Here is a 16933-nt window from a genome sequence, read left to right as displayed (position 1 = left end):
AAAACAGTTCGGTTATGTCATGTGACTTTCCAGGGCATAATTTCAATACAATATTTCACTGTAATAATACTGTTTAATGCTGTGAAATCCTTTTTTTTTTTCACTGTGTTGCTGTGATATTACAGACCTTGTTGTGATATAACAGCAGGTTTTAGATTGCAATATTTTACTGTAAAATAAGAGTTAAATGCTGTAAAATCCAAGGATACTGTAGTTTTTACAGGTATTCATTGGGATATTACAGGGAAACTTAATTACAACAAGTTACTGTAAAATAATACTGTTAATTATTGTGAATTGCTGGTAATTTTTAACAGTGTAGTGTCTGTGGTCAGACAGCAGGCCATAGCGCTGATGAGACTGGACCACTAACACCCAAGGGAAGCAAGTTCCTAATTACCCATTGTGCTTGACAGAAGCCTCTTAATTACCAACTTCATTAGCTTGCTGGTCTTTGTTTTTCTTCAGAGGGGGCCAGTAGGATGGGGGTGGAGGCTCGTATAGAAGGAGAAACGAGTTGCTGTTTTAGCACCTTTTCTCCCCTTTCTGAACAATTCTTCTCTCTCTCTCTCTCTCTCTCTCTCTCTCTCTCTCTCCGAGGAAATGTTAAGACCTCAGTCAAGGATCTAATTAGATTCATGGTGAGAATCAGACACCTTTTAACTAGCCTCTGGAGTCCCTAAAAGGACAGCAAGTGACTGGGCAGGAGAGAAGAAGAGCTTCTCACAATCACACATGTACACACCACCTTTCACGTGTGAAGTGGCCTGCTTTACTCTTTTCTCTCACTTAGATTAAAAAGCAACCTCTAGTGAACACAAACCGTAAGACTATGAAAAGGTCCAATGTACTTAGTTCTAAATGTAGTTTTATTTAATATCAAATATAATTATCAGCTTGAAAATGCAATGTAATCCAAAAATGTGTTCACATTGCCCCAAAATATGGCTTACACAATGTTTGAGGATCCTTGATACTAAAAATAATACAATAATTATGTGAATAGTTTATATGATGATAGTATTTGAGAGGGAATAGGGGATAGTATTTTCTTAGATAGAAAAGTACATTATCTTAATCCTTCATTATTAGCCCCAAATACTATGAATTAATTATTTTATTTAGCAGTTTCTGCTCTTCCCACATTGCTCTGCTGTTGATGGATATCTAGTGAGCTTTCCTAAAACTGTGGGCTATCAAAACATTAAGGTCAAAATGTTGAAACTGTGGTCCTGGGTTTGTTTTTCAGGCTTTGCACAAAACTGTCCAGGGGTGCGTTTCCCATATAACGACGTTACTTGCATCGCTGTCGATGCTAGTCACGACTGTTTCCCGAAACCGGTCGCACCTCTGTCGTTTGAACCACGTTAGTTCAACAATATAACTATGACGTCAGTAATAACTTCTGTTAATTAATCCACTCGAGATCGATCAATATTATTATAGTTCATTTAGCCTACATAAACAACAGAAACCGTTCATTTTTAAACATTCAATATTTGAGGTAGGCATAGGCCATACTTTATCCGTAGCCTATGATGCGGTTCAATCAGTCAGCAGCTTTCTTCGTCCACGTAGCCTAACGTATTTTTACGTAAAACATTTTTACGATAATTTTTCTGACATGCTGCTGTAACGAACTGAGGACTATACTTAGTTGGTGTTTTTTCCCAGTCGTTTTGCTTTATTTGATGTTTTTATCGCGGGTTCCCTCGGAATTCCCGTAAATGGCGCTGATTGTTGACATGCTAAAAAATATGCCTTTATGTTGAATATTTAAAAGGGAATAAAGACATAAAATGTACTGAATTTTAGCTTGCTTGTTGTGTCCAGCATGATCTATTTAAGTCCACATGTTATTTTATTTAGAAACTATGCTTCTAACTACAGCCTGAGAGCTGTAGTTCCAACCACTTAAATTTGCGACGCTGTTGGCAATTGTTCTTTGGAAGTTGGAATTATGGTTTTTGGAAACGCCAAATCGTTCAACTATGTTAGTAACTACGGAAAGCCAATGATGCTTTTGGTAAACGCACATTAGGTCCAGTTATTAGTTCTATTAATTATTCAGTTCAAAACAATATTCATAATCTAGGCTACTTAACTGGAGTCATTCTTAGATAAGAAAGTGAACAGAATTCCTCTAACCAAACGTTTGGATCTCGTGCACCCTCCTCTCTGCTCCAATCTTTCCCACTAAATTCCATTAGCCAAACATGGATCATTAGCATTTTTTTCCCCTTTAAGAAAATTTTTCTTTTTGTTGCATGCAACTGCAACTGTTGGACAATGTTTGGTCTATAAGCAACTCACCAGTTAATTTGGGACTGATTCCAGTTTGAATCAGGGATAGAGTCTTTGACTTTCAGAGGTTGGCACTGACAGTGAGTTATGTCAAGTGGTTTAGTGTTTTCTGTCTGCATGAGACATGTCAAAGGATTGACATAAGTCCCAAACTGAAAATGAAATGAGTCTGTGGGAATGCCAGACCACTGTGTGTGTGTGTGTGTGTGTGTGTGTGTGTGTGTGTGTGTGTGTGTGTGTGTGTGTGTGTGTGTGTGTGTGTGTGTGTGTGTTCTTATATCAAGAACTTACAAGCAATTTGAGTGCACATAGATCTTATATCAAGAACTTACAAGCAATTTGAGTGCACATAGAGCAAGATACCAAACATTTTAGATAATACAGATCAAGTTGGCCTTAGTCTTGAAATATAACTTTCAAAACTGTCAAGGCAGAATGAAATGCATAATCGTATAACTTGAATGTGTAATGACTGAATCTAACACAATTTTGTGTGCTTGTGGTAGGCTAATAGAATTCAAGCCTGAAGATGAGTTTAAGATCAACCGCTCATTAATTGTCACAAATAGCTATTCTATTCTTCTATAGAAAAAAAAAATAGAAAAAAGAAAAAATCTGCGAATAAAATTGCCATTGTAATTGTTTTAGCTTAAAGATGGACACAATTATTCCAGTTCGCCACAAAGTGTGTTGTCTTAAATTAATCAAAGCTGACCAATGTCTTTCAAAACACACACTAAATGAATAGTGTTAGCATACCATTAACTTAGACATGAGAGGAGTGACCGCAAAGGCAGTAGACGAGGCGAATCAATACAGCAACACATGTGATATATTTAGTGAAGCCATTGTTTATTTTATTTAGTGAATGAATCGAGGATTTTCCAAACAGCGAGGCCTCCGAGATATTTTATCAGGTGTACAGTCCTGCCATGTGGAATACATTAGTACTTTAAATGGAATGCCTTTTTCAAATTATTATTAATATTATTGTTGTTTTTATATTATTATTAATATTAATATCACAAAGTCTAAACTCAGAAACAAACTTTAACTTTGCACTTGCACGCTCGGCTTACTCCTTCGTAAAAGGCTCAAATATAATTTAATTTGAGAGAGAAGCTAAATAAGCTTGTCTACAACACTAATGTGATACTTTCAAACGTCGTGCATTGCTTTCAAATATAAAATAGGTAGCTACGCAAGGCAGTGTGGGCTACTTGGGATGAATTCCATTGTTAATGTAAGCGCTTCAGGTTTGTTTCTAGGCCTACAATATTTGTGGTCTGTAGCTACGTTCATGCGTGCGCAATTTCGCTCGCTCACTCGCTCTGTATGTGTCTTCAGACACCAACATATGTAGAAGTGTGCTGTCTGTGAGATCAATCCATAGACCAATGGGGAGATATAGAGATTGTTTAATTTAAAGCTGAAGTTATAGATTTTAGTTATGTTAAGTGAATTCTGTCTTCAGAGTTTACAGGTGTAACAGATGTCTACTTTTACTTTCCAAAAAAAAAAAAAAAAAAAAAAACTTTTACTTTCCAAGAAGCAGTATAGGCTAGATTAAAGGTAGAACGCTAGTTGCAGTTATAGGCTATACTTGGTCCTTAGATAACGTTTACCAAAAGCATACAGTTATCTAACCAGCAACTAAAAACTTTCCTAAATTAAAACGAAACAAGTCTGTTGCGTGAAACTTTAAAGGATTATTAATAAATAAATTACTATCATAATTGCAAGGCCATAACACTTTACAAGAATAAAAAAAGTAAAAGTAATCTAAAAAGTGCTGGCAAAAATCCCCTTTAAAACAATGGTCCAGTCTGTGTATGCCACATGATAGGTCCAAATTTACATGACAGATGACAAGGCTTCCTTTAGTCCTACCTTGATAAGAATAGTGATTTCATAAAAAAACGACCCTTCAGGAAACAGAATTTGAGAGAGCTAATGCTATTTTCACTTGCTCTTCCTCCTCCTCCACCACATTCTACGATGGCAGGTTCAGCATGGCAGTCACATATTGGACGTTGGTGATTGATTGCAGTTATAAATGCATTGGATCTATTAAGTTGTCGACTAAAACAGCACAAAAGAATAGGTTAAAAAAAAAAAAAAAAAAAAAAAACAGTGTCCCTTAAAATGATTAACAATGCGTTGTATCTTGTTATATTTTATCACGTGCATTATATCCACGCAGTTGAGCTGTCCTGCATTTCTTACTCATTGTCTTTAAAAAATATATTATAATAATTCTTCCGAAAGCTCAAATAATTTATTCATTAACCTAGTGGATATTCAGAAAGTTTACTTTGATTATGTGCGATTTTGATGTTTGGCAATATTTTCACGCCATCCTAGGTAGGCTAATATTGTCGGACACATAGCCTATGGGCTACTGGCGAAAGTTGTGGCCACCTTTATACCTGACAGCACAATGTAGGCCTATAGGTTTATGTTCTACTTAATGATCTATGGTAAAAAAAAAATTATAATTGTCTGTTGAGCGATTTAAAGGTTTTCGTCCAGGATCATTTTCGTTTCCAACGTCACCATAAATAAAAATAGGGTAATTTTACTCAAATAGCTAAACATAAATGCATTTTGCCATTGCAAGACTAATGCATTCACCTAATAATCGTGCCAAAAAATTCCATTATATATGCTATTAATAATAAGTCGACGCGTTTTAGCAATAGATTTTTTAACACGTTTTAGCATTTGTATTCTGTAAATGAGATCCGACTTTTCAATGCGGATGAAAAACCCGGAAAATGTAATGACGTTAAAATTGTCAATGAAATGACGCTTTGTGCCATTATAGTACTGCAGGTGAAAGCCATAACAAAGCAAAGGTAAGCCCTGGATGGATCTCACGCTGCGGGCTCGATAAAGTCTCAGCAGTCACACTGCTGTCACCCGTGTTTTACCTTTGATCCATTGATATTTGTGTGTTTAGTGGAGGGGCGGGGATTGAGCCTTCATGCAAGGGCTAGAAGATTTGACAGCTGCCAAAAGATAAGTACAATGCACTTGACCAAGGATACAACAATTAAGGCATATGGAATAAGGTTTAAATTCTCACCGCACTTGCATTATCTTCATTTAACCTAGATCTGTCTTTTAGAAATGTCCTCAATAGGCCTAAATAACGGCGCAATTCACAGTCCTTCTTAAATCGTTTTAAGAATGGAAACTCATAGGCCTCTTCTTCTTCGTTAATAATAAAATGAGAAACTCAATCTAAGATGATGATATTTAATTTGTAACAACTATTTTGAAGGGTGATTATTTTGTAATTGCTCATTAGTCTTGTATATTTATCGCTGTACCTTATGGCAAGGCCGCGGGAATTGTGCAGGGGGTTGATTCTCCCATTACAAGGATCAGTTTCAAAAGCAATTTGTGAAACTGGATAGATTGTGTTTGTCGTGACGTCACATTTCAGTCCATGCTATAAATATAACCTCAAACCAACATTAGTGGCCAGTTGCAACTGGAATGCGGCCCTCAGCAAATACAAAGTCCAACGAAACTATAAAGCAAAAGCCTGCAAATAATTTAATGACCTTTGATCAAAAGACAACTATTGTTTTTTTTTGTGGTTTTTTTTCAGCTGACAATAAATTGAAGTTGAATTGGCTACTATAGGCTTCATCAGTTTCCATTATAGGCTACTTTTAAATTGGTCAAGGGTAATCTTACATCAGTATGGTGCAATACATTTATAAGTTGCTAGGTAGTATTTTTTTTTATAAGTTTTTTTTTTTAATCAAGGCATAACTTTATTTTGCAAAGCAGCCTAGACCGTCCACCGTACTGTAAAACTGCCTTTTAGTGGGATCAGCGGACGTAATTAAAGCTAGTAATTGCAGATTAGAGGTTTTGGGTCATTGGGGCTATTTGATAGGAGGCTGATTTAAATGACGGGTAATTATTTAACATCACTCGTATGGCGCAGGTTTTTCACCTGTTTAAAATCCAGACCTCGATAAAAAACCACTGCAAGCAAGTTACACCAACTTTTTTTTTTCTCTCTCACTATATGATGAATCATGGCAATGGCCCTCTGTGATTGATCGTTTTCCCTCTGCACAAGCGTGGCGTTGTTGAACATTTAAGTTAATGTTGCTTCTGAAACAAGTTATCACAGCACGGGGTAACTTAAGCGGGTCAGGAGGTTCTCAATACAGCGAGTCCCATGGCCCGTATATGCTTGTTTAGAAAAGCAAATCGATTAATAGGCCTAGCCTATGCAGGGTCGAAGTCATAGTCCAGCGCTCACTTTTTTTGAATAATGACATTTCTGTGGGGTTGAATCTCTCTAAAATATTTGAATGATTAATTTAAACACATGAGTTGATTATAACGTGAATAATTAGTTCGACACATAATCGAATTAAACACGTTGCCTATGCTTTGGAAACAGGCTTGTATAAAATAGAATAGCCTACATTAAGTATAGCCTCGGCTCTCTAATTACCTTATTTTACTCTTTATTTTGTACGCTGAGACTTTAAAATTAATTTAGTCTTCTCAACTCAAATACGTTAACAAATAATAAAAAGTTTCTAAGCCTGTTCTGTTCAGTGAAATATAATTTTCCTCCTTTAAATCCAGCTAATTGTCCACCATTAAATGCAAAGCACCAGTCGCATTTAAATCGGCAATGCAAAATTAATAAAGGGGAGCAAGCGGTGACGAGGGGGTGTCCTGTCTTTTGAGGCACAACGGAGGGAGAAAGTGCGCCAAATTTGTTTGCAGCGGATCAAGGCTCACCGCCTTCACTGCACTTTCTTTATCTTAATTCCAACTTGAAAAGATATAATTATCTAGTTTGAACAGGGCTGCTATCAAATCCTTCTTTAGGCAGGGTAGGGAACAGCTCGAGTGGATTGTGGGCTCTGAGCCGCTCGGTGTTGCCCGAGATAGGAGTAATGAAGTTGTGGAGTCCGGAGATACAAAGGGCATTAACCTCATTAGCATGAAACCTTTTCTTCTAACTATTGTGGGACCCTTTCAGCCTTCTAATCCCTCTATTTCAAAGCTGGGTTTGTAATAAAGCTTTTAGGGGTTTTTCAAAGCTAATAGTATTCTCCGCAGATTTTTTTTTATTACCGTTATAGTCCACGGACTGTTCAAAAATCCCCTTATATAGAATGTGTATAGACCTCTGAAAAGTGTAACCTTTATCAAACTACAATTAAAAGTTTTGGGGACAACACGATACGCTCAGCAATTGTCTTTCTTTGCATTTCGGAAAATTTGGTCACGTAAATAGGCTAATAGTATTTTTATGCTATTTTACTTATAAAAAGTCGATTATTGGGGATATTGTATTTTTTAAATGGACGCAAAATACAAGGTAATGGATGAATTGACGTGTAAAATTAATATTAGCTTTCTATAGCCTATTATTCATATATGGGAAAAAAAAAAAAAAACAGGAACTAAAAACGAAGGCTAGATACATTCCATCCGTTGCTGCCGACAAGATTTTAAACAAAGCTCCTATTTTGCGGCACATTGCAAACCTTCTCTTATCGCACTGTGAGAGGTAGTCAGATTGTACTAAATTATGTCCAACCAGGCCCCCTTGGATCCCCGGATTAACAGATTAAAGTGGACCACTGGGCAATGCATCCCCTTTCCCCCACATATTACTCGTATGATAATTGCCTAAACTGATTTGCACTTTCACAAAAGCTCTCAGGACTCTTTGTAGCTTGAACAGACCAGACGCTGCTCGTCTACCAATGGAAATAAAACTGGTTAATGCCAGTCTATCAGACTGAGCGGCAAATGAGGCAAGGAAAAAAACAAGCACTTCGCTCTGGAAAAACCGAGCTCAAGACCGTTGTTAGCATTCTATTTGTGTTACATTTTAACCAGTCCTTTTCCCCGTTACATACTTTATATAGCCTACTCAGATGAATTACGCAGCTGGTGGAATATTCCATTGATAACTCCACTGAAAAGTGATAACTATACCTCGCTTGTTTGTCCTAAATGACAATGACACCATGGGACCGAATCAAAATAAGAGAACTGTCAGTGCAACCCATTCAGTACTGTCCTATAATGTTTTTCCAAAACAGATAATGCATCCTAAACCATTTACTATACAGGGCAAACGTTTCATTTTGGCATCTTTTTGTAAAAACAAAAAGGCTTTAATTTAATTCTGAGCAACATATTGATAAAACTTTATTGACAAAATATTGACAATTACATACTTCTTGGAAGTATACTTTGTGTTAAAATTGTAGCAAACTTAACACAAACACAAAATTATTTACATTCTTGTAAAAGACGATTTAACATAAACATTAGCTTTTAGTATCTCTATACATGGAATACGCTCAGTGCTTGAAGTTTTGCTGCCTAGGCGGCCGTCAATTCTTGCATTAATCCTTCGAGGCAACTCTTTAGAGGAGGGGCGAGTCCCGATCATATATTCGCACCAAGATTACGGAGTCATGGTAAAGCTTACATTTTTAAGGAATGTCATGGAGAATTTTCATTATAATTACTATTGTATGTGGTAAACTTTTTTTTTTTTTTATTATATAATCTGGTTTTAAATTTGTTTTACTCCTTAAAAACACTATAACGCAGCACTGCTACTTCATATTGTTTTCACAATCACTTTAACACGAGAATCATAAATTCAAAGACTGCACACTGTTGTAAAATAAAAAAAAGAGGAAGAAGCACACAACATTTCTCAGATTAAAAAATCGAATCAAAACAAATTTACTTCGAAAAAGGTCAAATTAATTAACCTACCAAAAATTCATTGCTCTACCATGCAATTCAAGTTTTACAAAAACAGCTGTATATTTTGGTATCTTGATGTGGGAAGGTTCACGTCTTGAAAAAATAAAACGAGAGGAAAAAACCTCTCAGAAGTGCAAATGTCCTATGCGCATTTGAGCTATGTTTTGTAATAGTGGTGATGAGGTGGTGCGGGTAGTGTGGTGGGGGGTTGGGGGGGGGGGGGGGGGGGGCGCTGCATGTAATACCTGTCAATCACCTTGCCTTGGCAACGTGCAATTTATTGACAGTTCCCTTGTAGTGACAGCAGTGCCACCATCAGGATCTCTCACCCTCAAGCTGCCGATCTCGAAGAATCAAAATGTGATATTGGCTTTACCCTCTCCCTCAGTCAGTACACAGCATCCTTATCCGTGACATCCTTCAAGCCACGCCGCTGTCCCGCGTTCGAACAGTTCAAGTCTTTTAATCGTCTGAGGTGACGTCAATTTCCTCAGGGCTTCCTTGTTTTGTGGCCATTCTCCATCGGTTTATGTGATGAGTTCCTTTCTTTTTCTGTTGTGAATCCGACCCTTCTTCCTCCAGTTTCTGACGCTTGAACTTCGTCCTTCGATTCTGAAACCAAACTTTTACCTGCGGCGAGAGAAAAAAGGAAAATAATCAGCGTAAAATACAACAGCTTTTCGCTGGTCTCTGAATAAAGACAATTAAACAAAGAGAGTTGGCCTGACAGAAAGTATCACTAACGTGCCTTAAGAATAACTAGGGCTAGACGGACAAAGAACTGCCAGGTATCTCACAGTCAATCTAGTCGCGAGAGCATTGGTCGACTTTCATTTAGTGTCTTCGGTCTGAATAAATTAAAGCAACAAAGAATTTAAATGAGGTAGCCTATTAAATACAATATTACTGATATGTGAGTATGAGACTTAGGCATGGCTTTCCTTTTAAAGTGCACCTGACCTGTTTACTAACGACAGGTTGTATCATCACTATCATTCCCTGCTGCTACTTCAAACTCAAACTTAACTGACTCCGTATACAATAGAAGCAGCATGTGAGTGTACAGAATAGTGTGATACCAGTGAAACTTCACCGACACTGTCGCTTTTTATCACGGATATGTTAGCTGGCCTATTTAGAATTCACCCCCTCATTTTATACATCCCCGTAAACCTTTTCTATTAGCATACATTGGTAAAGTTCAGTCTTTCCCTTAATTCATCACCTTTATCATTCATATCATCCGTAAAGCTCACAGCTGACAACTTGGCAAGTGAGGCACATTTAATGTGCATTCAGTGAGCTAATTGAAGCATTGAAGTGGCTCGTACGTAGTCCATTTCTCTCTCTTGCTCTTCAGAAAAGGCGCCGTTTAAAAAAAGGGCCGGTGCTGTCACTGGGACAATAGATTCCGACCGGGCCACTGAACGATACGCGCAAATACGATCTTAAATATGGTTAGGGAAATTCATAGAATCCGCCTCATTCTTTTAAGTGTCCATTTAAATCGGTTAACTGGTTAATTGTCAAACATTTCCCACAAGAGCCATCTGCCTCAATCGGAATCGTTCAACCTCATCAAAAACAGGGGTGAATTCGAAATGGTGGATTTAACTCACTCCAGATCATTCAGCTTTAAGAACAATGCTTAGCTCTTTCCGCATGTGGTTGCCAACAAAACGCTAAACAAAACAACAACATTTTCAAAATGTCGCTAAATCTGTACAAATAGGTTAATAAATATATAGTAGGCTATATGGCCACTTACTTATGACAATAGCCTACTCATTGCGACTACATGCAAATATGCTGGCAAAGAGAACGAATAAACGTAAAAAAATATATATTTAGGCCTGCATAAAAAAAAGAACAATTTAAAAGCTTTAATTATTAATTATATCATTCAGAATTGCATTTTTGTGACGCAAACATTGCATATATGATTACATTTAAAGTAGCCTATAACCATAATATGTAGCCGTTTCAAGGATTTCAGCTGTAATTTAGGCCGTATAGGCTATTATATCCACAGCACCATGCGCACAACCGCGCTAATGAAGACAGGTAAACATCTTCTTACCTGAGTTTCTGTGAGGCTAAGGCTGTGAGCGAGCTGTTTTCGTTCCGCACCGACGACGTAATGATTTTTTTCGAAAGCATGTTCAAGCCGTAGTAGCTGTGATGGTGAAAAAGCTGTACGAATCCTTTTGGGCTTTCTTGCCAGTGCATTGTGCAATAGGAAGCTTTCCGGACTCGTTTCGTTTCCTGTAATGAAAATGATGATAATCAAAACCCATATAGTCTCCCATTATATAAGCATTAATTTTCGATATAGGCCTAATTGTTAGACTACAATCATTGTTCTCATGAATTAATTGCCTACTACAGGGCCTGAAGTTTTAAAACATTTTATAGAATGCAACATCTTACTAAAAATATAGCCTGCAATAATATAAAAAAATTCCGGTCATCTCAAATAAAAATAAGCAAGAGTTTGTTTAGTTTTTTTGTTATCGGCACATAGTGATAGTGCTAATGTTTTCAGTGGCTAATTAAATAGTGACAAAATAATGTTAATTTACCGTTAATCATTCAAAATACAATGCTCACAATATTATTTTCCAGCACTTGTAAATTAAACAAACGGAAATATAGGCTACGACTGTTTTTATTTCAGAACTGAAACATTCTCCAACTAATTCAATGGCCTTGAGTATCTTGAACAGTGGTAAATAAAGGTTTCCATACGAGTGTTTCGGTCAACAGCTGGGATGACAAATGTTCCCCAATATTTAATATTACGAAAGTAAAATAAAAGAGTTAGACTTTTGCTATAGCATGTATGTGTAATTTCAGTTTGATAATAGTATCACACTTATTAACGTTTAATAATATTACCGTTCATTTTTAAGGGAACAGTTTTACAACATTTAGGAACCAGACAAACGCACTTTTAGATAAAGGCGAAATTATCATTTTACAAGAAGAAGAAAAGAAAGAAAAAAAACAGTCGAACGGAAAATATAGGCTACTTCTGTTCTATTCATAAATTAATTTGTAGCTCCTAAGTTTTTTTCATAGTGATATGAATGCGTTTTTGTAATAGGCTATATAAATGTTTCACATATATTCAACTGCATTCGATATGTTTTATCCTATTAATTAATTTTAAAGAATTGAAACAATTTAGGCTACGATAAAATAAACAGGCTATTTAAACCTGTTAAAATAATTACTTAATTACTTTTTAATTGCTAAAATATCAAATATGAAAGTTGTAAATACTTTACTTGTGAGTTTTGAACCAGCTTAGTAGGCGATATAGTAATAAAGCCGGGTTCCTTTCTTCCAGAAATTTACTGAGAACCGTTGTATAATGCCATAGGCTACTTCACTCCACAACATTAGCCAATATTTTGATACAATAAAATGGTTATGTATTTTTTTCGATAGCATTAATTTTAGGATTTCTAATATATAGCACAAAAGGGATATTTGGCTAAATATCAATGAAAAACCGCCGTGTCCTTGGGCCGTGTGGCCTTTTTTTTCTCTCTCTCTGGACGACTGGTCAAAATAATTGGCGAATAAAATATTTTGTAGCAACTTACCTTGAAATCTGTGACCCAAGTATCTATATCTATGTATCAACCACGGGTAAAAAGTTGAAGGGTCCCTTTGCTGGCTTGCGAAAAGAGGGTGCGGACTGTGCGAAGACGACAGTGGGTGAGCAGCCAAAGCATGAGGAGGAGGTACTGAATGGACTGGGACGGCGGAGTTTTGAGGATGTGAAACAGCCTCTGCGAACACCAAGTCCGGGTTTGAGTAGACGCCCCTGCCGCTGGAATGAAAGCCGTTTAAAAATGGATTCATCTGGCTTGAGTTTGCATAGCTGAGCGCCGCTGGTCGTATGGGCTCCTCGGATCTCGACGCTGGCAAAGGATTATCCTTCGCTACCAAAGACTCTATGGTAAAACACCTCTTCGGTGTAGGTTGAAACATGGTTCACCAGGCAGGATTCCCCAGTTTAAGTGAAAACGGTACACGCGTTAGCACTAAAAAATACTCCACACCCAAGACCAAAGTTTTGTCAGCAAGAGACAAGTTAGTGGCAGCTAAAGAAAGGGTAAAAAAAAATCTTTCAAAAGCACACAGCTCAACACATCGTGAGAGAAGTGGCCGACTTCTCCAGACAATCCATGAATGTGATCGGTTCCTCACCAGTTGTGCTAGCGATTTGTTAGTTCATGAGCCTAATTAGCTCTGGAGTCACATAAACAGTTTCCTCTGAAGCCTGTAATGGCTTGGTGATTGGTCGCTGCCGCTCGCCTTAAGGTTGAGGGAAGAGTCTTTAAGTGCGTCAATACTGAACGAGCACGGAGAGGCGGATTCAAGCAAAACGGAACGGATTCGCCCAGAAACAGAGCTGTGGAGCAATTTACATACGCAGCTGATCCCATTGAGAGACTCAAGGTACTTCAGCATGTATTTGTGTTGCACACAGGGCATAACGAAGCTTTTACACACGCTGTGCCTCAGTTATAATCAGTGCACGTTTAGATGCATAACTACACATGCTGATTTGTACTTGACTACACAAGTATCAATGCGAAGCGTCGTTTAAACAAACGACTGTTATCAATGCAGGTCTGTCAGAAAAGAATCAGTTCAAATGACAATCTCTGCGTATAGCCTATATCAAACTTTTGAAGGTTCTACTTTTCTGTCAGTTCGGTGGGCCTTAACGCCCACCGCTGTATTGTCTCTCCGCGTTTTCATTTTCTCCGATGGGTTTGTGATTAGTTTAGGGATGAGAGACTCTCTTTCTCTATTGGCCAGGAGACAAGGATGAGGCTTATTAGACACAGACAATATTTTCAGCCCTGTTTGTTTGTCGTATGACTACAAGAGTCCATTACCCTCTAACTACTCATTAAATTAGCTGAGTTCAATCCCATTATGGGTTACTAATGTGCATTCTGCATCTCGAAAGTTCAGGTATGCACAGTTGACAACGCGATATCTCTTGGGTTTAGAGTCTGTTTTGCAGGGTGTGAGGTAGTTCGGTGATATCTTAATAATGTTTTATTCTTTTTACTTTACATAAATCTCACACAGCACTACAATAGCTTAACATATTATTGGGTGCAAATTAAGGCAAATTTAGGCCATATTAGTAGCTCACCTATAAAAATACGGAAACTGCAGACATTTTAGCACAAATTCTACACTTCAATTTCTACCGTTATATAGGCTATAACAGTCAAATAAATAGTCTACATAAATAAAAAGCTATTCTTCTTTTGTCCATGTTAAAAACTCGCGTTTTATGTAGGCTCATTTTTACAAGTGTGTTTTATGGCACGGCAGTGAGTGTGCAGTGTGGGAATGAAATATTAGTCTAAATGTTTACTAAATACATCTACATTTTCCCACGGTCATTGTTAACTTTAATAATTTTGCCTATTGTTCTCAAACACCCCACATTTGTTAAAATAAATGAACAATTTATCAGCTATTGGTTTAACGTACGGACGCAGCATGACAATGGGAAGTGGTAGGCTACACGATTCATATGCTGCATAAAACATGCATAAGGAATTCTTCTTAGAACTATTATCCTTTCCCTTTAGCTTTTAGGCTTGTGTTAACGCACAGTGAGTTTATGGAGTAGTTTAGTTTGAATTATATTTAATTATTATTATTAATATTATTATCGTTATTAGGCTATTATTAGGCTAAATCTGAATATATAAATGCCTAGGCTATAGCCTATTAATTATTATGTCGGTCTAGTTTGCTTGCGTCTTATTTATTAGCAAATACTGTTGTCGGCGTGTCGGATTCATAAAGAAACTTTGTTTTTCTAATCCTTGCTCAAATATTCAAGTTCTTGATTCTAAAAAGAATCCAGAATCTTCATGCGTATAGCAGACAGATATCAACAATTAGCTATCAATTAAATATTTAAATCGTACGAGTCTATTTTTTAGCATGAGTTAAGGTCACTTAGTTTTTGCTATAGCCTGCTCTTCCGTGCAGTAAATGTTCTAGGATATTTGCTATCGCACTTTTTGACTCCAAACAGCTGATAGGCCTAACCTATACCCCTCAAATTTTCTTTAACTTCTAATTCCTCGGCCACACATAAATAAGACACTACATTTCGATTTTTATTATGAATTTATCGTTTGCTGATGTAAATAAAGCACAAACGTTTGGAGAAAAACGGCAAAAGAAATTGTGACACAAATTTGTTAAACCTCTGTCTTTTGTGAATTTTCTAAATAAGGCATATAGAGCCTTTTAAAATCGATTTGGATATTTTACATTATAATTTCAGCTTTGCACATAAAGAAAGAAAAAAAAGGAATGTGCTGGATATGAGGATCTGCTCTTCGATCTGGCACTGTGTAGGCTAAGTGTAAGGATAGTGCGACACCAACTGGTACTTTAACTAAATGCACTTTCCAACATTTCTTGGACGTAGGCTTCACAGTCGGTCGCAGCAATGGGAAGCACATTTTTACTGTCTCGATTGTCTGCATTGCTAACTTTGTTTTTTTTTTTTTCAGGAAAATGACTGTCCAGGACATTTATCGTTAGCGCATGTTTACAACACCTTTCGATGACGTTCAACGACATCGAAAGTTTTCGTTCATCGTCCATGTTACCACCTGCAGTTAGTGATAGCCTATTTCTAAAGCCTAGTTCTACCGGTCTCCCGTGGACAAAGAATGACAAGCTCATGACAAGCTTTGACTGTATGACGAAAACATTCAAATCCCGAAATTAAATTCACTTGAAATCAACCCAGAATTTGTATAGGCTAATAGCCTACTAAACATTTGCAACACTTTGCGGTCCTAAAAACCGTAAATAAATCGCATACAACATGTTAATAACAAGCAAATATGTATATAACAAGCAAATAATATATATATTATTATTATTAATAGTAGGCTATGCCTAAACTATTGTCAGCTGGTTAACTTTTCAGATCTCTCCATTTACTCTTCATATTTACGTAGGCAGTGATCTTGAACTCTGTCGAAAGGAGGCTAATATTTAGGGGTTCAAAAGAATAATTTGTTACCGGTGCAATAGGCCTATATCGTTCATTTGTACATGCTATCAAAAACACTAACACTTGATCAATATCAGCACATCGTTTTAGTCTCCAAAACCTAGTGATTTTTCTTCAGGATAAAGAAAAATGTTAAAAAGTTGCCGGTGACGTAGACCTAATCAAAGGACAAAAGCGCATTGAGCTTTATTCGATCCATCCTTTAAAAATGTGCCGGATACGCAATAATTATGTGGATTGCTTTTGAAAAGATGTTATGAAATGTAACTGACGCCCATGAACAGCTTTTCGTAGAGCATTGCAATAGAAATGTCAGCTGAATTATGTTATATCGTCAAACTGCAGGCTTCACAATCATATTCAGTGCGCAAGATCAATTCCAATTCAAGAATTACCTCAGAGCTGTTCCTTTCACTCCATGTATAACTTAAGCACAGATATATCGAAAGGAATTATTCTGGCATTTATATTAATCTTTCCACAAGTAAGCATTTTTTTTTACTAAATATTAGCCTACTCAGGTTTTTGTTTTTCTAATGATTTGCATTTTGAATTCAAGAATTGTATTCACACTTAAAGCGCATTAAATATAGCCTAATTGTAGTGGGCCAAAAGCAAATTAATTCAGAAATTGTAGTCTATAGCCTACTTGTTGCTAGATTTATATTTATCAACATATTTCATTAATTCTATTGAGTAGGCCATGTTTGTCTGAATGATAAAAAAAAAAAAAAAACATGAAATTCACGCAAATTAATA

The 16933-nt window shown here is 36.8% G+C and overlaps 1 protein-coding gene across 1 annotated transcript; it reads right to left on the bottom strand.

Moving 5' to 3' along the window:
• Positions 1-9428: 9428 nt before the first annotated feature.
• On the bottom strand, positions 9429-13342 carry emx2 (empty spiracles homeobox 2). Its single transcript, XM_084390527.1, has 3 exons — positions 12699-13342; positions 11168-11352; positions 9429-9717 (listed from the first exon to the last, which is right to left on the bottom strand). Exons 1-3 carry the CDS (start codon positions 13087-13089, stop codon positions 9550-9552), a joined length of 744 nt encoding a protein of 247 aa, XP_084246653.1. The 5' UTR covers positions 13090-13342; the 3' UTR covers positions 9429-9549.
• Positions 13343-16933: the final 3591 nt, after the last annotated feature.

This window comes from Rutilus rutilus (genome assembly GCF_951802725.1).
Source record: "Rutilus rutilus genome assembly, chromosome: 20".
NCBI lineage: Eukaryota > Metazoa > Chordata > Actinopteri > Cypriniformes > Leuciscidae > Rutilus > Rutilus rutilus.
This window is presented reverse-complemented; position numbering and strand designations above follow the sequence as displayed.